We start from the raw sequence: 26,436 nt of genomic DNA, 5'->3' as shown, positions 1-26,436 counted from the left end.
TTAGATTTCTAGAGAGAAAGAGAGAGAATCCAAGGCAGATCTTGTTTCTTATTGCTGATTGTTTCTTATATCTGTGGCTATGGGCAATGGTACGCAGAGATAGAGAGAGAGCTATACTGTACTGGGTAGGTGTCCAGCATTGTAGGCTTATATCTCTGCACCTGCCATTACTCTCAGTGTCTCATTCTCTCTGTCTCCCCATATGAAGTTCAGCCAAAGGCTCAGACCATGTGTTTTTGCCTGTGGATCTAATTGCTAGAATAAATGTGGTCAGAGGCTGTATTCAAGTTCTCCCTTTTATATGAATACAGTATGCAGCATCAGTTTCTGAGCAAAAGAAATGGCTTTTGTGATGTACATTCTTGGAGGAAAACTTCAAGAAGCTGTCTAGTATACTTTTTAGAACCAACCAACCAATCAAAAGTACTACAGTCTACTTCTTGAACCTGGACAGACATTGGAAAGTTCCCTGCATGGTACTGTTTCATTATGTGCCAGTTACAAGTGATTTGTGAGGATTGTTTAAAGAGATAACATGGAGTCAACATTGTGAGTCAAATATCTGTGGGTCAAATGCAACAGCCTGAGCAAGAAAGTGTGGTAATTAGGATTTCTGATCCATGATTTTGAAAATGTTACTCCTTTGAATTGTATTTAACATTAAAAAGTGACAAAATTTGAAATACTTGGGAACTATGACAGACAGCACACTGTTTAATTGTGCTTAATTCATGGATTATTCCTTTCCACTTTACCTGGATATGCTGCTGATTTATTCTCAGATAATGGTGGTGGTGGTGGTGGTGGTGGTGGTGATGGGAAGACTTCACAGATCACATCTGTATGAAACAAAAGAAACAACTAGCAGAATGTGTTTGTCACTAGTTCATTGTGAAGACAATAAGCTTTACAGTCCTGTCAATGGTCACAACCATTTAATTCACACAGAGATTGATCAAACTCATATCCTATTTATCTCAACAGGATGTACTAACAAGTGTTTATAGAAATTAAATCTAAAAGGCTACACTGAACCTCAGATACATGCAAAGGTGATCTGTCTTGCTCACTGTAACAATAAACACTAAAAATAAAACTCTGTCCAAAGTAATGAGTGCATGTCAAAACTGGGGTGTTTACTCCTAATTGCTGCTCTATTGAACAGCAAAATGCTAGTAAAATTTTAGAATGATGACCAAACCTTGGAGACTACATTCAGTGGCCATGAGGCAAAAAAATAAATAAATAATAATAATAAAAAAATACTTCTTGGCAGTTTTGGAAAATGCACAAAAACAAGGCATTTGTGCTTCACTATCAATACTGCCCAATGCTTTCATAATTTACTGGCAGAGGTTGGTTCCCTATAATTTTGGAACAATCATGCCCTTGGCTGAGTCAGTTTCATACCAGCCCTATTATCACAAAAGAAACCTAGTCTGAGCTATATTTTAGAAGATGGTGCCATCACAGAATTTGGACAGCTAGTGTGGGCTGGTTATCTTGAAAATTAGTAATGACATTTTAAATACCTACCATCAAGAGAGAACTCTGCAGCTGGAATTATTCTGGGTGTAGAAAGAAGATAATGGGGATCATTCAGTGAACCACAGAGAGGGAGCAGATGAACAGTCAAACATATATATAAGGAAGGTTCTTAGCCTTCATAATAATGAAACATCATGAAACTTTGACTGCAACCCTACATCCAAAAAGAGATGCATAGTGTAATTTTATATGATCCATTTAGAAGAAAGATCCATTTAACACAAGGAAACTAACTTTTGCACTGTTCCTCTCTTCTCCTGTGGGATTTTCCTACCATGCTGCATGTCTGTTCTAAAGAAAGCACTCCATTGATTATTGCACCTGGAAATCCCACTGGGATAGACATGAGATTGAAAAGTCAAAAACGGGTGTTACTGCATATTGCCATGGCAGCGCCCCACCAGGATGTATTCAAGCAACTGTTTTTTTGGGTATCATAATCTCCTTAGTTCTGACTCCACTTTCCCCCCCCCCCAAAGTTTCCAGAAATTGTGATAAAGGACCAACACATAATATACAAAAGCCAAACACAGTCCAACATCTTTGTTTAACAACATATCACTCAAAGGGCAATAATGTATGTATCAACTTAGACATAAGTCCTGAGGTCAGTGGGGATTTCTCTCAATTAAATAACTGGGTACAAGATTGGTGTGTTAATACTGTAATATCAAGTGATATCATTACCATTAAGTGATATCATTATCATTTATAATTCTTGAATATAATAATTAATAATAATTTGTTTTATTTATATACCGCTATTCCAAAGATCATAGCGGTGAACAGCAAGTAATCATTTTCTAAAAAAGATTTGAGATGTCTTACAAGTAAAATATACAAAAATTAATAAACATTGTATAGAATATAAACCAAGAAACCATCATGGTTTGAGCATTGGACTATCAGACCAGTGCTTACCATGGGATAAGCACTGGTAAATCGCTGCTGAAATATTGAGGAAGCGTGCATGTGTGAAAGCCTGGTGTGCTTCCTAAACATCAGGGAATCTTTGGCTCCCCTCCAGTGTCACTGAATCATTCAGGGAGAGGGAATTTTCTCTGATCACAAAGTTTCCATTCAGAGGAAACTCCCTCTCTCTGAATGATTCAGTGATGCTGGAGTGGAGCCGACAATTCCCTGATATTTAGGAAGTGCACCAGGCTTTCACACATGCGCGCTTCCTCAACGTTTCAGCAGTGATTTACCAGTGCTTACCCCGTAGTAAGTGCTGGTCTGATAATCTTCTATGACTCATGAGACCTAGGTTTGAATCCCCTCTCTGCCCTGGAAATGCACTGAGTAACCTTGGGCAACTCATACACTCTCATCCTCAGAAAACCCCAAGATAGGGTTGCCTTAGAGTCACTAAAAGTTGGGAACAACTTGAGGGTGCAGTAGAAAAACAACGCAAAACCTCCCAACAAGAACAAACAGTAGGGACAATCTATTGGTCTAAGCCATCCAATGCTTGGGAGGTAGAGAAATGTCTTAATCCAGCACCAAAAAGATGATAATGTTGGAGCAGCAGCCCACGATCTGAGCAGTGCCAGAGGGGACTCCATTATCCTGTGTCATCCTTTGCTCTGGGGGGGGGGGGGAGGTTGAAACCCCAACAAAAAAGGGGTTTCCCCCAAGAAAACCCTATGATAGATTTGCTTTAGGGTTGCCATAGGTCAGAAACAACTTGAAGTCACATAACAACAAAAACAAGCAATCCCATCAAAGAGAACAAACAAGTTTATATGAGCCTGCCCATGGTTTGAGATCTGTGGGGATGGCCATCTCTGTCTCACCACTCTCACAGGTACATTTGTTGGGAACATAGGAGAGGACCCTCCCAGTAACTGTCCCCAAGGTCTGCAACTCCTTTTCTAGAGCTGTTAGACTGGCGTCCACCTTGCTATCCTTCTTTAAACTGATGAAGACTCTTTGTTTCAGCAGGCTCAGATGCAAAGCAATCCTTGCCTAGTGTGTGATACTGTATGTATTTGTTGTTTTCCTTTTTCATGGTCATGCTTTCAACTGCTTTGAATTCTATTGATTACTTAAACATATTTTTAACTTTTGTATGATGCAAAATTTTACCTGTATTTGTATTTGTTTTAACTTTTGCCAGATAAAACTGGAGAAAAGGTGGCAAATAAATTAAATAAATACATAATATTTACCCTGTCTATTTCATAACACTGTACAAAATAAACAAGTCACATATAATATAATCAAACCAGTTTATATGATAAAACTACATCCTGAAATCCATCTGAAATGTATCCAGAAACTGGTTTCATACAAAAAAGTATCTGGAACCAGTTAGCAACTGGTCTTGCTCAAGAAGGAGGCAGCTGAAAAGGAGGGCCGACAGAAGATTAATGAGGACTGCTCCTGCCAAATCAGGCCAGTTGGAGGATATGAGAAAGACAGAAGAAGAAATTGGTTAGCATGGGTTGGTGCCTTATTCAGATGAACTTTCTCTTTGATAAACAACTTGTGACTTAAGGTCTGGTACAATCCATATACATTATCTAAATCTAAGTATAATAATCTCAAGTGGGTTTCTTTTTCAGACTTTGATCACATACAACATGTTCTGTACTGTAAATCAATTTATTGTGTTTTCCAGCTTGATTTTTTTTTTTTTTTTTGGTAACATGCTTTTTACAATACCACACTACACTGTCATAGTACACTTTTACTGCTATGGCTGCCTCCTGTGGAATCGTGGGATTTCCATTTTAAGGAGGGGCATTTAGAATTCTCAACCAGGCCTCACTAAACTATAAACCCCAGAATGCCTCAGGAGTAGGGTTGCCATAAGTCAGGACCTCCAAACTGGGACAAATGTAGGACAAAATTTTAAAATGTAGGGCACTTTTTAAAAAATGGAGGACACGTGAAAAAAATGGGTGAGTTTTAAAAAAATGTCAATATAAATGCGGAGGGGGCCCTGCCTGTCAGGAGGGGAGGGTTTCTATCCTTGTCAGGGAGGCTTTCTTTCCCTGCCTGGGCTTCGTCCCTGCCGGCGGAGCCAAGGCAGGGAAAGAATCCTTGCTGAGGGGAGGCTTTCTTTCCCCGCCTGGGCTCCGTCCCTGCCGGCAGAGCCAAGGCAGGTAAAGAATCTGTGCTGAGGGGAGGATTCTTTCCCCGCCTGGGCTCCGTTCTCGGCAGCGGGGCCCAAGTAGGGAAAGAAGTCTGGCCTCGGCGAGGCTTCTTTCCCTCCCTCGGCTCCAGCGGAGCCAAAGAGGGGAGGGAAGCCCCCCTGCCAACAGAGAGAGGCCTACACAGGTCTCTCTCTTTCCCCTGCCACCGCTGTTGCAGACTTTGCAACAAAGCCCAGGGGTGGGGAAAATCCCAGGGGCAGGGGCAACCCGGGGCAGGACCATGCGGACCCACCCAAAACCGGGAAAGTCCCGCCCACAGGCGGGATATGGCAACCCTACTCAGGAGGCAATCACAGCAGTAAAAATTGAATAATAGTGCTATAACAGAATAGTGCAGTAGTCTATTTTTCTCCCTTTCATTCAGTAGCTGATCAATGGGCATTTCAGTATTTGTTTTTCATTGTTAAGCTTATTTCCTATTTAAATAGCTCCTTAAATAGAACTTAAATAGAACTGTTGCAGAATTTCTGCCCTACTCTTGGTCTTTATTATCAATCAGTATGAATTACCCTTTTTCCCATGAAAACACTGATCATTCTACATTCATTTAAGCCGAAAACAGTAATTCAATGGCCAGGATTTTTTCCCTCCATCATAATTTTATGAAGAAAGATATGGAGATCTAATTGCATTTATCTGCAGTATTCATTCCTTTATGATTTCACTCACAAATTCTAAGACTTGCTACTAATGAATGGAAAACACCTTATCAGATATGATGTGATGCACCCGTGGAAAAACAGAAAAGAATTTACCTGCTCCACTGTGTTTGGTTAATGATTTTTCCTGCAAAAGTAAGAAAACAGAACAAGATTGGAGACTGATGCAAAACAACTCCAATAAAAAACACTTTCTGAGTTTTGTTACCAGGGCAGATTTGGTACGATGAGGATCAGTAAACAAACAACCCAGGGAGCTGCCACAGGTGTGACATTTGTGAAATCATGTTCAGAACTGGATAATGAGCCATGAGATCAGGAGAAGGAAGCAAGTGCAAGATTGCTGGACTTGGACTGAATCCACACCTGCAAAGTAGTTCAGCTCCAGTGTGCAGTAGTGTGACCCAGTTTGACCATGGATTAAAACACTCACCTGTTTTAATCCAAACTCAAACTGACCTTGAAAGCCACACATTTCCCCCACCTGAACTCACACTGGTACAAAAGGGCCATTGCCCATGTGTTGAGTGAATTAGATTGTTTTAGGTCACACGACCACAGTGGCTGTATTGTTTTTATTTCTTACCTGCATGATACCTGTATCAACCAATAGGCCTTGTTTTTCTGTCACTCTTACTACTCACCTATATTCCCATTGTATGGCTCCCTTGCCAGATGCCCTCTCCCTGGGAAAATTAAATACCTCCTCACTCAGTTTAGCCCATGACATTTAAGGTTTCCTAGCTCACTCCTTCATTTAGGTTGAGGGAGTGGGAACAGGGCAGGGGGAGTGAGAAGAGGGTGGGAAGGTGGTGCATGGATTTCTGTGGCAGATGGAGGGAGCAGGACAGGGGATGCAACAAGTCACTATACAGCTACTGGAGAGTGAGCAGCCAACAGTAACTCCTGCACTGCAAAAGTCAGCACTCATATCTACAAACTCTCTAGGCATGTACTATGAGGCACAGCACAGGAAGGGTGAAAATGAAGATTTCCCTTCATAATCTTCACACACATCCCATTTGAATGTCCACATATGCAAAGGGTTGCAGAGCTTCTAAAATGGAGGCATCACTTCAGACATTCAAATACACTGCCCTAAAAAAATGCTGCAGTGCTTGGATGGGGAAAGAGGGCTGAAAAGAGCCCAGACAGTGCCTTCCACCTTACAATCTCCCCTCTCATTTCACCCATTCCTTCCTAGCCAACACCACTGTCTTTCTTTCTTTCTTTCTTTCTTTCTTTCTCTTTCTCTTCTTTTTTTTTGTTCCCCACCCCTTTGTCCTCTTTCTCCTCCCTTTTTCTTCTACCCTCCATGGGCACTACAGCAAGTGAAGTGGCTGCCTGATTCCACCTGATCCTGATTTGGAGGACAGGGCACACTTTTTTTTTTGAATCTGGTTTCTTCAAGAAAGTGCAAAGTAAAAGGAATTTTTTTTAAAAAAAATCTCTTTAAAGCCCTCAGGTGTCAAAAAGAATTGTTTTCACTTCAAATCGTGAGTAACATCAGGTGCTCAAACAGGATGAAGATTAAGGTAAGTATGAATTATTTTACAGGTATGGATTCAACCTTGGATGCTCCCTTCATATTTCAAGGGCTGCATCATGCTTTGTCTATCTTCTTTCGAATATCTCTCACATATAGAAATCACCTGCATGCAGAACCCTTTTCTAACTATGTAGTTTTGGATGTTTTTCCAGTGTTGACATGCATTTGAAACAACCAACTCATTTTTAGAGAGTGTGCCCTGGAAAAAGAGATTTTATTTCTTTGGAAACACAATTCTCTGGTGCTTATTTAAACCTGCATATTTTCACTGCATGGCAGGGCCCCAGGGTGGGAGGATATGCAAAGAGGATTAGTGTCTGCATATCCTCCACCCTGGGGCCCTAGCTCTCTTCTAGGCCTGCATTCTTTGAAGAAGCCAGCCACAGATGCTGGTGAAATGTCAGGAATAAACTCTTCTAGAACATGGCCACATAACCCAAAAACACCACAAAAAACTATGGATGCCGGCCATGAAAGCCTTTGACATCACAGATAAAGTAACATTCTATCTCTATGATAGATTTAGAAGATGGAGGATACACCCAAGGTAATTCAAACTGCATATAGAAGTATGTTACAGCAAATATGCGAAACGGGAGAATGTGAATAATACAACAGGCCCTTGGTATCCAAGGGTGTTTGCTTCCAGGACACCCCCCCCCCCCCCCAATATGGATACAAAATCAGTAGATGCTCATGTCCCATTAAATACAGTGGCATAGTAAAATGATGCCCCTGATATAAAATAACAAAATCAAGGTTTGTTGTTTATATATTTTTAAAAATATATTTTCAAGTCATGGATTCTTAAATCCATGGATTAAGAATCCATGGACACAGAATGCCGACTGTACTGGGACTGTTTGTGCACCTTTTATATTTAAGAGCAAAACCTTCAGTTATTTCTCACATATGATTTTTTCATATTCACCATAACTTACAATTTCAGCTAATATAATTTCCTCTTTCTGTTGCTGAGGCTGTGTGGTAAGATATGTTCACTTACCATGTACTACTTGCATCAGTGTGTCTAGATTGGAGATGTAAACTGCTGTGTGATTTCGAACACTTTGAATGTCTGATTGATCCAAATGCACTGTTAAGACTTCCACACTGCCATTGCTGAAATTCTCTTTCTTAATCCTAGTATGCACAAGAAGTCATCAATCAATGTATGAATAATTCCTCACCTGATTGTTACATTTGCCACTCCTAACAGGAGCTACCATATTTTCCATAGGATATAGATAGAAGGTAGTGTGCATGTATTGGTATTGTTAGCATCTTATGCAATATTATAATTAATATTAATGGATTGCTGATTATATTCCTGTATGCAAGGAGTACTGTTTAACATCTTGTTCAAAACACATTCTGTTTTCATTCATTAAGTAGAGAATTGAGCAAGTAAGCTGCACAATACCCTATCCCTAGGGTTGCCATATCCCATGGGGGGGCGGGACAATCCCAGTTTGGGCGGTGCCATCCCGGTCCCAGTCCGGTTTGGCACCCAAACCGGGATGGCCCCGCCCACTGCGGCCATTTCAGCCCCCGCGGCAGCTCCAAGGCCTTGCTGAGGCCTGGGAGGGCTCTCCGTGGTCGGAGCTCCGGCCACGGGGTCCTCCAAAGCCTCCGCGAGGCCAGGGAGGAGGTGGAGGCTGGCTCCCGCCACAGCAATCGCCGCGATGAGGGGCGGCCCCCACCTCTTTCCCGGCCTGGGAGCCGGCCGAGGCTTCCTCCCAGACTGGGAGGAGGATGAGGCCGGCTCCCACCACGGCGCGCCGCGATGAGGGGTGGCCCCCGCCTCTTTCTCGCCTGGAGCTGGCCCAGGCTTGCTCCCAGACCAGGAGAAGGCGAGGGCGGCTCCCACCGCGGCGATTGCCGCGATGGGAGCGGCCTCCGCCTTCTTCCCGGCTCTGGGCGGCCCAGGCTTGCCCAAAGCGGGGAGGAAGGGGAGACTGCTCCCATTGCGGCGATCGCCCTCGATGAGAGCCGGTTCCGCCTCCTTCCCGGCCTGGGAGGAAGCCTGGGCCGGTGTGCGGAGCCCTGGAAGGCCTTGCCGGGGGCTTGGGAGACACTGTCTCCACGGCCCGGCAAAGCCTTCAAGTGGTCCGCGATCATGGAGTCCTCCAGGGCCTCGCTGGGGCCTGTGAGACGCTGTCTCCCAGCCCCAGCGAGGCACTGGGCAATGTTTTAAAATGTAGGACCTTTTTTTTTAATTTCCTGGCCAGGAATTTTTTGTTTGGAGAAAAAAAAGGTCCTCACATTTTAAAAATTGTCCTACATTTGTCCCGGTTTGGAGGTCCTTGGGGATGGCAACCCTACCTATCCCTCACAGTGTAAGCTACACTTCAATCCAATCTACAATGTTTCTTACCCTATTACTCATGTATAGTTGACCTCATGTATAAGTCGAGGGCATGTTTTGGGGCCAAATTTTGGATTTTTGATATGACTTGATAAGTCGAGGTAACTTGGGATGCATAACAAGGATCTAAAAGATGAAGCAAAAGAAAAAAACAGTGCCAGAGAACTAGCAGTGATTAATTTATGTAACTTTATAACTTTCCATAAATTTTTATTTTACACACTCTTTCGAGTGCAGTTTGATCATGTAGTAAAGCACCAACTTCACATTTTAAAAAAAAGATTCATTACAAAGCAACATCATAATATCCTGTTTAACATAAGGATTGTCTTTACATTGAACTGAAACGAACAGTTTGATAAAGAAGGAATGTGCATAGTTGGGTCATGCTACAACTCTTCTGAATACATTTTAACTAGAAGTATTTTTAATGAAACCATACATGCTTCAATGGGTTATTACAGTTTAAAAGTTTGCACACTGGTTGACCCAGCTGAAATCACCAAGGACCTGCATCACAAAAGAGGTGAATAAGCAATCCCGGGTATTGTTCATAAGTTTCCAGGAAGCTTTTCAGTACTCTTTTTTTTAAACTATACCTTTGCCTGATTTTAATGCAGAAAACTACTAAACAAACCCCTATCACCGCTCTGTTTCTCTTGCCATTCCTTTGGCTTTTGTCAGAAAAAAAGCCTTGCAAAGGAGGTTTGGGATAGAAGGTTGATTTGGTGAGTTTAAGAGATCAATGATACTTGCTGAAATGAAATACTGAGTGTAGTTTCCAAATATCCTGAGTGCTTCCATACCTCTACATGACAGCTACAGGAAAAGAGATTCCACCTCAACTTTAGGGGAAACTTCCTGACAGTAAAAGCTATTAGATGTGGAACACACTCCTTCAAAGTGTGGTGGAGCCTCCTTCTTTGGAGGTTTTTAAACAGAGGCTGGATGGCTATCTGTAGGGTATGCTTTGATTGGGAGTTCCTGCATGGCAGGGGGTTGGACTGGATGGCCTTGTGGACTCTTCCAACTCTATGATTCCCTCCATTTCTCTTTCTTTCTCTCTTGCCTTCCTCCCAAACCCAGCTTTGCAAAGGAGGTTTGGACTCTCTCTTTTTCTCCCAGCTTTGGTGATCCCAGCCAGACCCGTAGCTAGGCCTTTAGGGGCCCTGGGGCAGAAAGTACATTTGGGGTCCTATGTTTTTTAATGTCCTGAGCCCTACTATGCACTGCGGGCGCCATCTTGGCGCACCACTGTTTACATGGGGCGCGTGTCAATGATGTGGCTCGTGCAGCTCCTTTGGGGTAGGGTTGCCATAATTCTCTACCACCAAACTGGGGGGAAATGTAGAAAAAATATAATAATTATAATTTTAGCCCACTTCTCTCTTATGGATTGAGATGAGTTCCATAAAAATCCATAACAGTTACATCAAACGAAAATCATAAAATCACAATCCCCAACCCTAAAATTTGTAGGACAAAATTTAGACCAAAATGTAGGACAAATGTTGGACAAAATTTACCCCAAAATGTGGGGCATTTGAGAAAAATGGAGACCATAGCCAACTAAAAGCTAAAAACATTAACATTTTAAAAAAAACATTAATATAAATCCTTATGTTATAGAGATCTTGTTGCACTTCTGAGACTAAATGCATCTGAGGAAGCAGACTCTTTCAGTTAATAATAATAATAATAATAATAATAATAATAATAATAATAATACAGTGGCGCCTCCGCATACGCGGTCTTTTTATCGGCGGCTTTGAGCATAGGCGCTCAAAGCCACCGGCACGCACGGGGCGGAAGGGGCGGCGCGTCCCATTCAATTGAATGGGCGCGCGCACCCATTGCGCCTCGCACGCCGCTGCGCCGCGCCGCCACCGCGCACGAGCCCCATTGGAAACAATGGGGCTTGAGCATAGGCTGATTTTTTTATACGCGGAGGGATCCGGAACGGATTCCCCGCGTATAATAAGGTTCCACTGTAATAGACTTAAGGGACATGTAGATTTTGGAGCACCTCTGAGACTAAATGCATCTGAGGAAAGAGGCTTTTGAAAAGCTCATGCTGACAACTTCTTTCTTTCAAATAATAATAATAATAATAATAATTGAATTGAAAGACATGGAGATCTCTGAGGTTAAATGCATGTCAGGAAGTGCAGCAGGAGGCAGCTGTGGAGGAGGCCCAGGGTTCAATCCCTTGCTTGGGCATTAAAAAACCCCACTGGGCTAGTCACCTTAAGGGAAGGTAAATGCCAACCCCCTCTGAACAAATCTTCCAAGAAAACCTTTGGGAAAGTCACACACTCTCAGCCTCAGAAGAAGGCAAAGGTAAACCCTCTCTGAACAAAGCTCCCAAGAAATCCCCTTGCAGGCACACACACACACACACACTCGCACACCCCGAAGTCACATTGTCTCAGCCTCAGAGGAAGGCAATGGCAACCCCCTTTTGAACAAAGCTTGTAGCCCATAACACAGGAGGTGCCAAACCCCTGGGAAGAGCATCCCTAGGGGTCTTGTTGGAGGGAGCCACCTTGTGGCAAAGTGGGGGGGGGGAAGAGCAGAGTCCCAACAGAAGTGAGGGCTCTGGGCCTCCTTTAGCCAGGGCCCGATGGCACCCACCCAAGGCAAGCCCCAGAATGCCCTCCACGCTCCAGCACACACACACACACACACACACCCTGGAGGGGAGGGAGGAGGAGGAAGAAGAGAAGGAGAAAAAGAAGGAGAAAGGGGGAAAGGAGGAGAAGGAGAGCAGCAGCAGGAGGAAGGCGAAGGAGAAAGGAGGAAGGGAGGAAGAGGAGGATAGAAGGACCAAAATGACTTGAAGGCACACAACAACAACAACAACAAAGGAAGGGGTTGCTGGAGCTTGGCTTCAAGAGAGGCCATCTCCCTCCCCAAGGGGCTCTCCTCTCCCTTTCCTCCTCCTTCAAGGGTACATCCTCCTTGGGCTGCAGCGAGGCCAGAAGAGTGGCAGCGCCATGGGCCTCCGCCAGCCATCTTTTCTCTTCTAGCCCAGCCTCTTGCAGCAGCCAGCAGCATCTCTCTGCTTCTTCCTGGCGGCTGCGATGGGGATTACCGTATTGACCCTTATATACGTCTACCCTGGGATTTTGAAGCTCATTTTGAGGCATAAATTTTTCGACTTATAGTTAAGTATATACGGTATTTATCAATACTCATATAGAAATAAGCATAAATAAATTATATCCCTATTCTAATCATCCTACATTCTAGAAATTACCTGCCAGCAATTCAGATTACTAATGAAAAGATCTTATAATGTGTGTTTGAATGCCAAGGAGAAAAGCAATAGTTAACATAACCGTATGGCTCCTGCTAGTTTCATCTTGAAAGCTGTGTCTGGCCCCATTCCCACTGAGCTATAAAGCGAATCAAGAATCGGATTATAGGGACATCGTTCTCATTTGAATTCGCATTCTCTCCTCCTTTGATCGATTTCTCCAACGAAAACCCGAATCAATGGTGGATAACCCAGGTTATCCTGACTGCACTTTTCCAGCAGGTTTTTTTTTTTTTTTTTGCAGTTGCTGTGTCGGATCCGGGGCAAACTAATGGGAATGACAGATGTCTGAATTGGTATTTTAGGAGGGGATAAGCAATGTTCAAGGGGCTGCCCCGTGGGTGTCACCAGCTTTGTTCTCTTTCCTGCATTCCCAGTGCCATTTCCCCCCATGTAACCTTTCTCCCGGTGGAGCGGGAAGCAGGGGAAGGCGATCGCGTGTGTAGACAAATTTATTTTTTTTTAAAAAAAATTCAGCTTTTGATCGCCTAGGCGCTCTGTCGTGTGTCTGATCATTGCAAATTGTTCCATTGGCCTCCAAACGGGGTAAGCGTATGACACCCCCCTGCCAACCCCCCCCCCCCACATAGATTGATGTATGAGGAGACCTGCTACACACCCTTTATATAACTATTATTTCTTCTTTTTCCTTTTTCTGATTTTGCTGAGCGCCTAAGCGCCTCAGCGCTCCAGCGTCTGGGCAGCAATCACAATGATGCCTGACTGCCCAAGTACTCAGGCACTTCAGTGATCCATTGACCACAAAAACCGCCCTAGAAAAACAGGTTTGAAAGACACAAATGGGAACGGGGAACAAAAATAGCCCACGTCAAAATGCATCGAAGCAACTGACTTCACTGTGACATCTAATTACCTAAGCGCTTCATTGACAGCTTAAAAAAGGGAAAAAAAACGGTTCCAGACAGGCAATGGGAACGGGGAATAAAAAAGTTCATGTCAAAATACAACAGAGAAATATCAATGGGAATGGGAACATGCGTCAAGAAAAACCGAGTCTGTTTGCTCTCTTTTGTAATGGGAATGATGGATGTGATTCGAATACGACTCAGGAACTCACTCCGAGTCTGACTCGTAGCAAGATTCGTCGCTTTATTGCCCAGTGGGAATGGGGCCTCTGTCTTGTTCATGGCCAACTGATCTGCCCCAGATCACCATCTCACGTAGAATGGGCCATATGTTGGACCAACAATAATGCCTGTATCTTATTCATAGTAACAAAGGCCTGGGACAGACAGTCCTGAAGCGGCATGCCACCACCGCTTCTAGCATTTGGGACCGTGCACCAACTGCACAGTCTCTAACCCTAGCATGGCACAGTGGCAGCCTAATGCCGGTGTCCTGTCCACACGGGCACCACCATCCTGACGTAAGCGACATGCAAGTCGCTGCATGTCGCTTACGTCACGCGTAATCCAGGTTCTTTTTACTCCAGAGGGATGACACACAGTTTGGCGTCTATGGCGTCCCTCTGGAGTTAAAATGGGCGCCTGCAGATCACCATTTTCAGGTGGTCTGTCTCAGGCCAAAGTTAACCCCAGTGATTCTAGAAAGTTATGTGGAAGTTATGATTCTAGAAAGTCCAGTGGAGCAGATAGTGCCACTGGAATGGATTGTCCCTACCCTCACAGTCCCTTATGTACCTCCAGATAGGCATCTCTGAAGGTGTGGGGGCATGCCTGGAAGGAAAGAAAAATGAAGACTCATTGTGTGAACAGAAGCTCACTTACATGATGAGTAAGTAGGTGACAAATACCTTGGGCTGCCTAGTTGCAACCTGATGGTATTTACCATGCATTTACGTGCTGCTGAGATGTTGCAGACCCAGCTTTACCCTTACATTTTCCCCTAAGCCTTCTCTCTCTGTAATGAGGAGTGGGATTCCAGCTCACTCCAGATACACAAACGAGGGATGAAATGCCACAGGTAGAAAAATATTTCAAATAGTTTAAATATCAGGATACCAACTTCTCAAGCAATGTAGTGGTAAAATGACAAGAAGCAATCAGGTCAGTGACCACCAGTGATAATAATTAACAAGGATTCAGTCCAGAAAACACTAAACAAAATGGCAGCCAAAAGCCACCATAAGAAAACGCAAGAAAACCAATGAATCATCAGGGCTTTCATAACAACCTACAAAGACGGGACCAAATGAAATCCAGAAACAATGCTTTCCAAAGGAGGTTGGCAACTCTTCACAGGGCATTCTCCTTTGTACTCACAAACTCAGGGCCTAAACAAACAGGCCGAAATAAAGCTGCTTCGGGTCACTTTGGAGGTATGCTATTTAAATGATGCATGCGTCCTAAGAGGCTGGAAGCTGCGCCAAAGCCACGCTCCAGTCCTAAGGACTGGAGGCTGCTTTGGCACAGCTTCTGGCTTCTAAGGATGTGTATGTCATTTAAACAGTATACTTCCAAAGTGACCTGAAGCAGCTTTATTTTGGCCTGTCTGTTCAGGCCCTAACTCCTCACCCACCCCATTCCTTCAGTAGGAAACCTCTCCTGGTTCCTGGTGCCATCAATTAATAAAATGGCCAATGTGGATCCAAGCTATTAAATGAAATTAAGAAAACATCAGCTGTTCTACGGGTAAAATGGTATCCATAAATCAAGCTGTAGAAATTTGGCATGTACATTCAGATGTTGATTACACAAGGCTCCATGGTGCTAAGTTTCTCATCTCATAAAATCATAGAGAATCACATAGTTTGAAGGGATGTTAGCAATCATCCATGTTCCTCTTCAGTGTTGATTCTAGACTAAATTGCATGGTATGTTAAATATTTATATGTAGCATGCAGCTGGGTCCTCTCTTTCTTTAGGACAACATTGTAAAGCCTTTCTTCTTTCTTTAGCCCCCGGTTATTTTAGTAAAAAAAAAAGCAGTTGGGATAAGAAGGTTTAATTTTCCCTCCCCAGGTCCAAGGGGGTTCTGATCCAGATGGGGAGGAGATGTGTTCTTGTTTGAAAGTATAAAGGGAGACTTAATATCACACTTTGGCCTAAATCAAATTGCTGTTCCAAACTAGAGCAGACCCACTGAATCAATTCTGGAATGCTAAGTCAACCACTACATAAGTTCCACTGATTTCATGGATCTCTTTCAGATGGGATTCATAATTGGATTCAGACCTATTTAACATGTATAATTTGGCCCTAAGAATAATTTTATTTAGATGACCATTATTTTAAAAATCAATTCGATTTACACAGAGGTACTATCTATGTTAACATGCAAATACTGGGAAAGGTGTAATATGGACATTACCTCTTTTGGAACAGCTGAAAATCCTACAGGGAGGAGGAAAAAGGGAGAAAATGGTCTGAGTGAAAGGTAGAATGGAAGGGATTTAGCAAACAAAGCTTTACTAACTGAAGCAGAACAAACTTTACCTGGACAAAGGCCTGAGCATCTGTTTGTTCTTTCAGTGCCTGTAGATCTTGAAGGTTCTGGAGAGCTTTATCCTTCTTCTCTTCCACTTGCTTTTGTAAGGCAATAATGTCAGCCAAATGCTTTTTCTCACTGGACTGAATATCACTGATGATCTGCTTCTCTTTTTGATCTACCTGAGTTTTGATCTCTTGGAAGATCTTTGACAGCTGGTCTGTCAATATTTTCTTATTGCTCTGAAAAGAAAAAAGGAAGAGGCCATCCATCGACCATGGATATGTTGCTACACTTAAGATATAGAGTCAGACACTTTAAATCATGGGTGAGCAAAGTGCAGCTCTTGTTGATCCAGCCAAAAGTATGGTGAGCTTTGCTTGTCTCAGTGGATTGGGGTAATCACTGGTAAGAATTTATTTTGCTCCCTGATCAGAAAGAAAAGGATTGAAATGCCAGCAGGTGCTAAATATCAGAGAGAGACTAATTTCCCACTGGGCATTTCAGGAAGATGTTTAGTTTTAGGCCACAAACCTTTATTTGATCCGCACTCTTCTGGAGCTGCCTGAGGGCTTGGTTCATGGCAGTTCTATTTTCCTGCATTGATTTCATCATCAAGGAGAGAATTTCCTAGTTAAGAGGGAGCAAAAATCAATCAAAGCCGAATAATAGGCAAAATTCAGTAAAACTGCAAATGACAATCAGTTGAACTGGTAAATTAATCCACTACATGTGGAATACTTCATGTGGAAGGGGGGGGGGATTCTAATAGGAGAAGACCAATTTTAGTGGGGCTAAAACTTGAGCACACACTTTTTGGAGGGATGTTTTAATTCCTTTCTATTACTGTACGTAAAAAGGTAAAGACTTGATTGTCAAGTCTTGTCTGAATGTAGGGGGTGGTGCTCTTCTCCGAGGGAGCCAGCGTTGTCAAAGACAATTCTGTGGGTCATGTGGCCAGCATGACTGCACAGAACACTGTTACCTTCCCACCAACGTGGTACCTATTTATCTACTTGCACTTTTACATGCTATTGAACTGCTAAATTGGCAGAAGCTGGGATTAGTGATGGGAGCTGACGTTGTTCCCTGGCACTTGGACTTTGACTTGCTGACCTGCCGATCTTGCAGTCAATCGGAGTCAGTGTCTAAATCACTGAGCAACCACATGCACAATACTGTTATTGTAATACTGTTACTGTAAGGGGGGTGGTAAAAATTAAATTGTCAAGACAGGCTTTCCTTTGAACAATAATAGCTAAACTAGCCAAACCCAATTGTTAATTCCAACTAGAGTGGACCCAATGAATCAACAGGAAATCAGTAAGTCAACACATGTGTAAATTCCACTGGTTTTCTACACTAAGGCTATATACCAGACTTACCCAGTCACAGTGTGATCTGTCCAGATGGTAGACAGCTACGTCCACAGTAAAACCACTATTTTAACCCATTAATTCAGGAAACCAGAGAATCTTCAGTTTTCTTTGCTGTCTGGACAGCTAGATCAGGTCCAATTAAGCCTGATCCAGTTGTACAGACAGCAAACACAGCACTGTCTTCCTTACCCTGTGCTGAGCAGCACAGGGAAGGGGATGGGTTTCCTTTGAAGCTACTGCTGCTGTGCCAGCCAAGCAGCTGTTATGAGACCCTGGCCAGCATCATTGCTTCTACTGAGGCTGGAACATGGCCTGTATTTGGTCAGTCATGCATAGGTAGAGCAACCCTCTCTTTGTTGATCACATATCTGGACACTCCGTTTTGACCTCAGCAGAAATAACAGTGATAGCCAAGCTCTCACAGGGAGCTGCTGGGCTGGCAAGGAAGTGGCAGTGGCACTGGGAACAAGGGATGGGCCAGCAGGGCTGATGTGGTGTTGGCCTGGCTGACCCATGTGTACAGTGGCATGGAGTTACACCAGATTCAGCCCAGTGTGTGAGGTCACCAGGGTTAGTCTGGAGCATAATCCTCTGGACTGGCCCCAGAATAAGTGGTCCCATCTTCAGTGGAACTAATCATTGGATTCAGGCCTTAATGGGATATCTCTTCCTCCAAAATTTCTCAAATATTAACATTTTAGTAATAAGCAAATTGGTTTATTGAACTGATTACTACAGAGGGGAAAAAGGAGAGGTAAATCAAGTCTTGTTCCAAATCATAGCTCTAAAAATAGCACTGGTCTCTTCATGAGTTAATTGCTAACAGTTTATATACTCTGAAAAATCCATCAGTGATACCTTTAACATTTATATACTCTGTCACTTGTGTGATGCAGATGTCTTTTTTTTAAGTCCTGTAAGATTTGGCATTGTAGAGTTAAACTCAGAGGTGTGGATCTATCACGAATCATTTATCAGAAGGCAGTCGAGCACAATAGCTGAAATTATTTTTAGACAAGGCAAATAAGATAATCCACCTAGCCTTTTCTATCATGTAATGTACATTTTTTTACTTGGCACTATCTCCCTCCTTTGTAATCTCTGTGTGTGGGATGGGGTAAAATCTGCTTTCTGCTCCCAAACTGGAGTCACATTTGCTTACTTTAAACTGCATTCTACATGTTTACTATAGCCCTAAAGCTCTAAGAAGTGTAAGCAATGGGCCTCTCTCCCATCTAATTGTCCCTAAGATTGCAGCCCTTGCACCGGGATGGGAATCATGTGTTGTGAAATGTAAGAAATAGCAGTGGATTTCTCAAACAGTCACAAAGTTGACAAGGCATGTGTGTGTCTGCCCACACACACAAAGTCTAGCAGAGAAAGAAGCAAGCTTGGTTGTCTTTGTAAAACATATAAAATTAGCTTTACTTACAAAATTTGTCCGTAATCAGATACATGGTATAACGATGGGCACAGAGAAAAGAGGTAACATCTGCAGGTTAGAGGGATGCCGGAAGAAACAGGGTATGGTAAAAGAAACAGGAAATCTACAAACATGCAAACTAGCAATTAGTGATACAAGCATCCAAAGACTGGTAACTCTTAAAAGCATGAGGCCCTCCAGGTATTGTTGGATTGCAAGTTTCAGAAGCTCTAGCCAGCATATCCACTGGTGATGAACTCTGGGAGTTAAAGGCCAGAGAGGAACACAATTCCCATCCTGGCCTTATAAACTATATTTTACTCATATAATAGTGTTTCAGTACCACATATAAACATTTCTATGTTGGGATGAGCATTGCTTGTTTGAATTAAAAGGATCCAATGTAGGAAAGGTTAGTCATGCATAATGGATTGCAAGTAGTTCTACAGAATTCAACCAGCTGCTTTCTGTTGGACAGTATGTTTAGGATCACAGTCTTATGATTGGAATGTACAGTATATTGATTTGGGAGTCTCATCAGTAAACTCTGGAGATACTGTTGTTATGTGCATTCAGGTTAACTGATTTATGGTGACCATACCTTAGGGTTTTCTTGGCTAGATTTATTCAGATGAGATTTTTGATTGGATAGTTGATGTTGTTGTTTTTAATTGTTGCCTGCTTAATTTAACCAATTCTATTTTATATTATTACCTATTGTTTTATACTTATTTTGTAGATTGTATGCCATTGGCAGGTTTCATTTTTATTGATTTGATCATTTGTATGTACAGCTCTGTGTACTTTTACAGACTTATAAAAATAAACTATAATAATAATAATAATAATAATAATAATAATAATAATTCCTTTTAGAAGTGTCAGTTGCCCAAGGTCACCCAAAGGGTTTATCTCATTTAAACCCTGATCTCCCAGAGACCTAGACCAACATTTAAACCATTGCACCACAGTGATTCATGCTGTAAACATTACGTCTAAGGAAATATGTGCATGAACAGCCATAATTTTTGGCTGACAGCCAGCGTGTATAGTGGTTTGAATTAGGTTGGGAGACCAGGGTTCAAATCCCAGTTGGCCATGGAAACCCTCTGGCTGACCTTGAACAAGTCACACACTCTTAGCCTCAGAGAAAGATCATGGCAAACCTTATGGCAAACAAATCTTGCTAGGAAAACCCCATGATAGGGTCACCGCCAACCTGAAGGCACACAGCAACAACAGTTCTTGGTTGTCTTACCATCTTTCTATTTTATAACTTTATTCCTTATGATTCTAAACATGGTTGCAAGTACAGTTAACTATGCAAACGTGTCCCACAGAAAACATAACTCAGCTAAACTGACAGGAAACTTTATGAGAGGCCAAAGTCCTAATGGTCTCTGCGGGACAGAAGCAGGCTGAAAGTTACAATTTCTGTTACAATTACAGAAACCTGTGCAATTCATTGCTATTAAATTTGACTCAGTATATAATTTTAAAAGTTTGAAGTTTAAAGAGCACACAATTATTAATAAGGAATCTCCCAGATAGGCCTGTTAGCTGCAACCAGCAACAGAAGATTCAGTAAACTGAATTCACTGCAATTTTCAAGAAATTGATAGAGCAGAACTTGGAAAAGTTACTTTTTTGGTCTATAGCTCTCAGATGCTGTTTGAGAGATTTTCACAGCTTTGGTCTCAAAATGTAGCTTATCTATGCTCTGAAACAGAAGGAGGATTGCCATTCTGTCAGTCATTAAGATGGAGTGTGTGTTTTACAAAGCAAGGGTACCTTCAGAAAGTGCAGAGAAGGCTAAGCAAGGTCACGTTACTAACAAGCTGGGGCCAAATAATTTTTTGTTTGGTGTCATGGTTCAGTTCAATAAGAGCTTCTGAAAATAGACTGACTCTCCAGAGGACAATGTGAATTCTAATGCAATCCTATATATATTTTTACTCAAGTGAGGAGTCTCACTAAGTCTGCAATTATAACTACACTTATTTGGGAGTAGTAAATGCCACTGAGGTCAATGGGGCACCATAGAGACCATGCATAGAATTTTGCCTGGATGAAAGCTTAACTAAAATTAATTGTGGTTGTCTACTCAATACTTACACTGGCCACTATAGGATTAGCTCCTCACTCAGCATGTGTGCTTTGATTACAGCCTTATTATTCAGCTTGGCAAAGTTACTTTGGCTAGCATTGTGTGGAATCATAGGTGAGGAGTAAGACTGTTAAACAGAGTACAATGGGGCTGGTAAGCAAAGTCCCTGAATAAGTTGTATGGAGTGGGCAGAGTTTGGAGAGGTTACATTTTGGACCACAGCTTTCAGAAGCCCCTATTTTGGCATGGCCAGTGGCTGGAGATTCAGGAAACCCCAAATGGAGGTAAAAAGGAGCCCTGGTGGCGCAGTGGGTAAATGCCTGTACTGCAGCCATTTACTCAAGACCACAAGGTTGCGAGTTCAAGACCAGCAAAAGGGCCCAAGCTCAACTCAGGCTTGCATCCTTCCGAGGTCGCTAAAATGAGTACCCAGACTGTTGGGGGCAAATTAGCTTACTTGCTAATTAGCTTACTTGCTGTTCACCACTATGATCTTTGGAATAGCGGTATATAAATAAAACAAATTATTATTATTATTATTATTATTATTAAAAGCTCCAAACTCTGTGTGAAGAATGCTGGTGAAACATCAGGAAGTAACTCTTCTAGAATATGGCCACATAGCCTGAAAAACCCACAAAAAACTATCTGTGTGAGGAAAATTATATAAATTATGTGTGTGAATTTTCTGTAAGTATTTTTCTTATATCAGTCCACTCTTGCTGACCAGATTTTGTATCAGGTGGCCTACATATCCACCATCCGGCAAACTCCTCCAGGATACTACAGAAGGAGGAAACCAGAGGAGAAATGAGATGTCAAGAGAGCATTAGAGATGGAAGTAGGAGAGTCTTCCAAACTGTGTTGAAATGCAATTCCCTTGTTAGTAATATATCAAGGAGAAAAAAGTTTAACTTGTTACTCCTGAATTTCCATTTATCAAACTTTTAAAACTATATACTGAGGAAATTTGATATATTTTCATTTTGTGGTTCTCTCTTTTTTGCTCTCCTATTCTGACATCAGCTTGTGCATGTGTGTATGCATATAACTACACACATATATCCTAGGAAACTTTCTGACATTGTGTGGTTTGATGCTGATGATTTCACTTATCATTGGACTGCAACAGAAATTAAAATCTGTTTCACACCAAGTTGCATATATATATATCAAACCTGGCAATTTTGTTGGGGGGGGGAGTCACGATTTACCCATTGCTCTCCAATATATTCAAAGATATTTGGTATGTCATCCTAATTTGGTCAAAAGTGGGTCATAAATCAGTTTTTGACAGCAAAATTTACAGAATTGTTATTGTTTCTGTTAAATAATACTCAGTGTTTGATGACTCGGTGATCAGATGTACAGATCTGTGTACCATAATAGATAGACAGACAGATAGAAAGAAAGAAAAACAAACACTTTAAATTATAGCAGAGAGAGAGCGAGAGAGAGCGGGAAATGCTGCATCCAGACACTGCAGAAATAATGCCATTAGATAACACTTTTACTGTCATAGCTCAGTGATACAGAATTCTGGGTTTTGTAATTTTGTGAGATTTAGCCTTCTCTGTCAGAGAGCTCTGGTGCCACAGCAAACTACAAATCCCAGGTTTCCATAGCATTGAGCCTTGGAAGTTAAAGTGGTATCAGATGCAACTATTTATTTCTGCAGCCACATATGGAGAGACGGACAGTACACCCACCCACACCTAAAAATGTTGAATTAACTTGGGGAGACCCTTTGGGGTACACAATGTCTGGTTGATCTGGTTGAAGCCCCTTACCCTCTGCTTGTCATATTCATCCTTTGTGTGAAAGCTTGTGGCACAAACACAAGCTGAGTTGTCCAGACAGAAGCCTTCCAGCAGCTCTGTGTGTTCTGCACCAGTTTTCTTCTCCTTCTGGGCTTCAGCAGCAGAGAGAGCCACTAAGGCATGGTCTTTCTGGGTGCTTTTAGAATTGTGTTTGTTCAGGTGGGCCCGACACAGGGATGCCTCACAGGTTAGGCACATCTTTACTGCTGAATTAGGCTTCTCCAGGCAGAAATCACAGGGAATCATATCCTTTTGTCTGTCCGAGCTTTTCCTTTTGGACTTCCAAGTTTTAAGGACAGTTTTCTTTCTGACAAGGGAGCAAGAAACCAACTGGATTCACAGCTGTACATTGCCAGCTCCTCAGTGTGAACCTTGAACATGTAGTAGGAGGTGCCACCCTTGGACTATTACATGGCATTCCACATGCCCTGAGCATAGTCCTTACAGAAGTTGTGGCCACAGCTCAGAGACGTAAACTGTGCAAGATAATCTTTCAGCAGGAAGTTATTCAAAATTATGCTGCTCTCTCTGACATGAATCCCAAATTTACACTGATGACCAACTATGTGTCAGTGAACAAAAGAAAAGTTAATGGGAACAGGTTTTTTCCCCATTTCAGTAGTTTTGGTCCTATGAGTAACTTCTGAGGGAATAGTTTCCTGCTGGGTTTGTATTAACTTGAAGAAAACATTACAATGGATAGGAATCATGCCATTCCCTGATTAAATTGTATGTGTCTAGCATTTGTTTGTACTGGGTGTCCCAAAGCCAGAAATCGGTGTCTGTTTTGGCACATAACTATTACTTTAAAAATGCCTTGGGGAAATATTAGGGTGAGAGCAGTGTCTTGAAAATATTGTTTTAAGATACTGTTTGTTGCTGTTCTCGCAGCTGCAAGCTTCTTCAGACAGAATGATATAAACATGAGCCCTAATGACAGAATGATATAAACATGAGCCCTAATGGTAATAAAATGTGATAACTTAAGCACCACCTATTGTTGCTTTGCAGCCGGCTTTCTCAGATGTAATGGGACTATTCATTAAGTGACTGAATTTATATCCCACCTTTTTCCCAAAATGGGATCCAAGGCAGCTTACAACTTTAAAATGCTAAGAATCTAATAGAGAGGAAGGAAGGAAGGAAGGAAGGAAGGAAGGAAGGAAGGAAGATGCTGATGCAGGTAGGAAGGAAAAGTAGGGCAGGAGAAGAAAGAGACTGAGAAAGAAATGAATTGGGCAAGAATAGGATGTGTAGCAAGGAGAACTGGGGAGGGGAAGAAGGAGAAAGAAGATGAGAGAGGGAGGGAGGGAGACTAGGGAAGAAGTGAGAAGATGAGTGTAACTAGAAGACGTGGGAAGGGGAAAGAAGGAAAAACTAGATGGGGGCAGGGGAGAGAAGGAGGACAAAGAAGATGAGAGAGACAGAGAGATGGGGAGAGGCTTCACTAGGAGTTTGCTGTTGGAAGAGGGGAAAGAGAGAAAAGAAATGAAAGGCAATGGCAAACAAGGGAGAAAATGAGTTTATGCAGGACTTGCAAAGGGGTGGGGAAGGAAAAGACAATGACCAAGAGAGAGGAGGGAAGGAAAAGATGGTTAGGTGGAAGTTGTGTTTGAGGAAACAAGAAAGAAGTAAAATTAATAATGGACCGTTGAAGAAGAAAGACTTGTGTCACATGTGTTTTGCTAACAATGCCACAGTTCATTTGCACTTTAGAGTAAAAAGGGAAGTTGTACTGAGTCTTTAGCCATTTATAGCAGGTTGAGGAAAGTGGGAACAGCACTGGGGAAGTTACAAATAAGACAGGAAAAGCCACAGAACAGTCATAATGTAGTACCACATTCTGTAATTCCTGACCCAACAAATATTGAGGTAGTTATATATTTTGCTGTGCTGACCACTCCTGCCTGCTGAGCTAACTATGATTTTTGAAAGTTTGGAAGGGAAATGAGGGGGGAAGCAGATCCCCTGGAAAGTCTACAGTGGCTAATCTGAAACAACCTGCAGACACAGAGGCCAGCAGCACATACTACATCATGCGTGTGTGAATAAATGAGAATGATCACTATAGACTTTATCACATGGAAGAAAATTGGAAGTTTAAGCAGTTTATCCCATGAAAATTGTACAATTACTATTAAATTGTAATTAAGATTTTTAAATACAGCATGATAAAATAGCCATTATCCTGGGAATAACCAGGGAATAACCAGGCCATAAACTGCAAGAAAGCATTTTCCAGATTTTCCTGTGAATAATTTGTTGCTGTTTATGGCCTGGTTATTCATGGATTAATGCCACTTTCATTGCTTTTCAACACGACGTCGTGTGGAAAACTTTATCGCAATTGCTCGATATTCACAGGATATTTCTGGGATAATGGCTGTTTAATCACAATATCTTGTGAAAATCTTAATTGCAAATGCATGATTTTCACGGGATAATCCCAGTTTATACTTCCAATTGTTCCCATGTAATAAAGTCCTATATCTGTGGGATTCCTCTCTTCACCCTGAAACTCTCTATTGATAATATGTGAACAAGATTAAAGCTACTATTTCCACAATCCTTGCAAAGTTTTTCCACTTGTGATATAGGGAGTGGTGGGTAAGTTGAGCAATTCCTCTTTCAGACATCTCTTTGTTTATTGGGTTAGTTGTTCTTACTTTGTCTTGATGTTTGGAAGGAATTGCATGGCTGTGGAACTGATGAGCAGTGTTACTCACTTACAGTACAATACAGTAAATATCTCATTCTTTGTTCATCTGTCTTCTTTGCCTTCAGTCTCTGACTAGCCAATCGTTGTAAACATAGTTGGTGTTGCCATGAGGCAAGGAGAAGGCAAATTATGTGCACAGAGCTAACATATAACTTAAAAAGAGAGAGCGAGAGCTGTCTTCCTCATTGCATTTAATTTGACCTTGCACATAGATCGGAGAAATTTGGTCCTACACAGAGACAGGTGGTGTGGAAAATTGGAGAAAAGTCATACTGTAGCTCTGTAGGAAGGGTGAGACAACAATTCAAGTGACCTGAATCCAAAGGTATGAGTGGGTAGTAAGAAACAAAATCCAGGTGAAATTTAGATGCCTGTAATCAAGAAGCGACAAGTCAGTGGTGGAGCAAATGCTTTGGATGTAGAAGGCCTATTTCAACTTCCAGGTAAAGGTGATGGAAAAGATCTTTGTCAGAACCTATAGAAATGCCTGTAATCACTACTGGACTAGATGGTCCAATTATGTGACTTAGTATTAGCTTCCTTTGTTCTTGTAATGTCATGAAAGGACTTGCCAGAATTTACAGGGACATATGTTTAGCAGAAGGAGGAACTCTATGGAGAATATCATACGGGGACGGGATAGGGACGGGATCACTCCCCCATCCTTATCCATCCATGACCCATCTGTGACCTGAGTGAAAGTGATCATGTGATCACTTTCAATGAAAGTGGGCTGAAAAGTGCTTTCAGCCATCATGGTAATAACGTGTTCTTCATTATTAGAAAACACTGCAAATGACAGGAGAAAGAGCTTTCAGCTGATGGCTGAAAGCACTTTTCAGCCTGCTTTCATGTGAAAATAATTTGCACAATCACTTTCACTCACACTTCTCTGCCAGGTCAATGCCGGCTCATGTGTGACAGTTGTGCCCACAATCGGGCAGGAAGGATGGGAGAGGAACGGGACAATGACTCC

At 42.2% G+C, this 26,436-nt stretch overlaps 1 protein-coding gene across 1 annotated transcript; it reads right to left on the bottom strand.

The window, feature by feature from the left end:
• LOC121920388 (tripartite motif-containing protein 29-like) lies at nucleotides 1-25,436 on the bottom strand. The gene is made up of 10 exons (XM_042447522.1): nucleotides 25,408-25,436; nucleotides 22,712-23,048; nucleotides 16,547-16,642; nucleotides 16,021-16,254; nucleotides 15,896-15,918; nucleotides 7,924-8,060; nucleotides 5,465-5,495; nucleotides 1,537-1,568; nucleotides 756-839; nucleotides 1-8 (listed from the first exon to the last, which is right to left on the bottom strand). Exons 1-10 carry the CDS (start codon nucleotides 25,434-25,436, stop codon nucleotides 1-3), a joined length of 1,011 nt encoding a protein of 336 aa, XP_042303456.1.
• Nucleotides 25,437-26,436: the final 1,000 nt, after the last annotated feature.

Source organism: Sceloporus undulatus, chromosome 2 (genome assembly GCF_019175285.1).
Source record: "Sceloporus undulatus isolate JIND9_A2432 ecotype Alabama chromosome 2, SceUnd_v1.1, whole genome shotgun sequence".
NCBI lineage: Eukaryota > Metazoa > Chordata > Lepidosauria > Squamata > Phrynosomatidae > Sceloporus > Sceloporus undulatus.
The sequence above is the reverse complement of the archived record's forward strand: the minus strand, read 5'-3'. Positions and strand labels throughout refer to the sequence as shown.

What these genes read in the sequence shown, in the direction of transcription:
- LOC121920388 (XM_042447522.1), bottom strand. Translation starts at nt 25,436, where the DNA reads ATGCAATTCCTTCCAAACATCAAGACAAA. An exon ending in ATGAATATGACAAGCAGAGG is followed by an intron (nt 16,643 to 22,711) that starts GTAAGGGGCTTC and finishes CCTCTTAACTAG; the next exon opens with GAAATTCTCTCCTTGATGAT. An exon ending in ACTGATGCAAGTAGTACATG is followed by an intron (nt 5,496 to 7,923) that starts GTAAGTGAACAT and finishes TTACTTTTGCAG; the next exon opens with GAAAAATCATTAACCAAACA.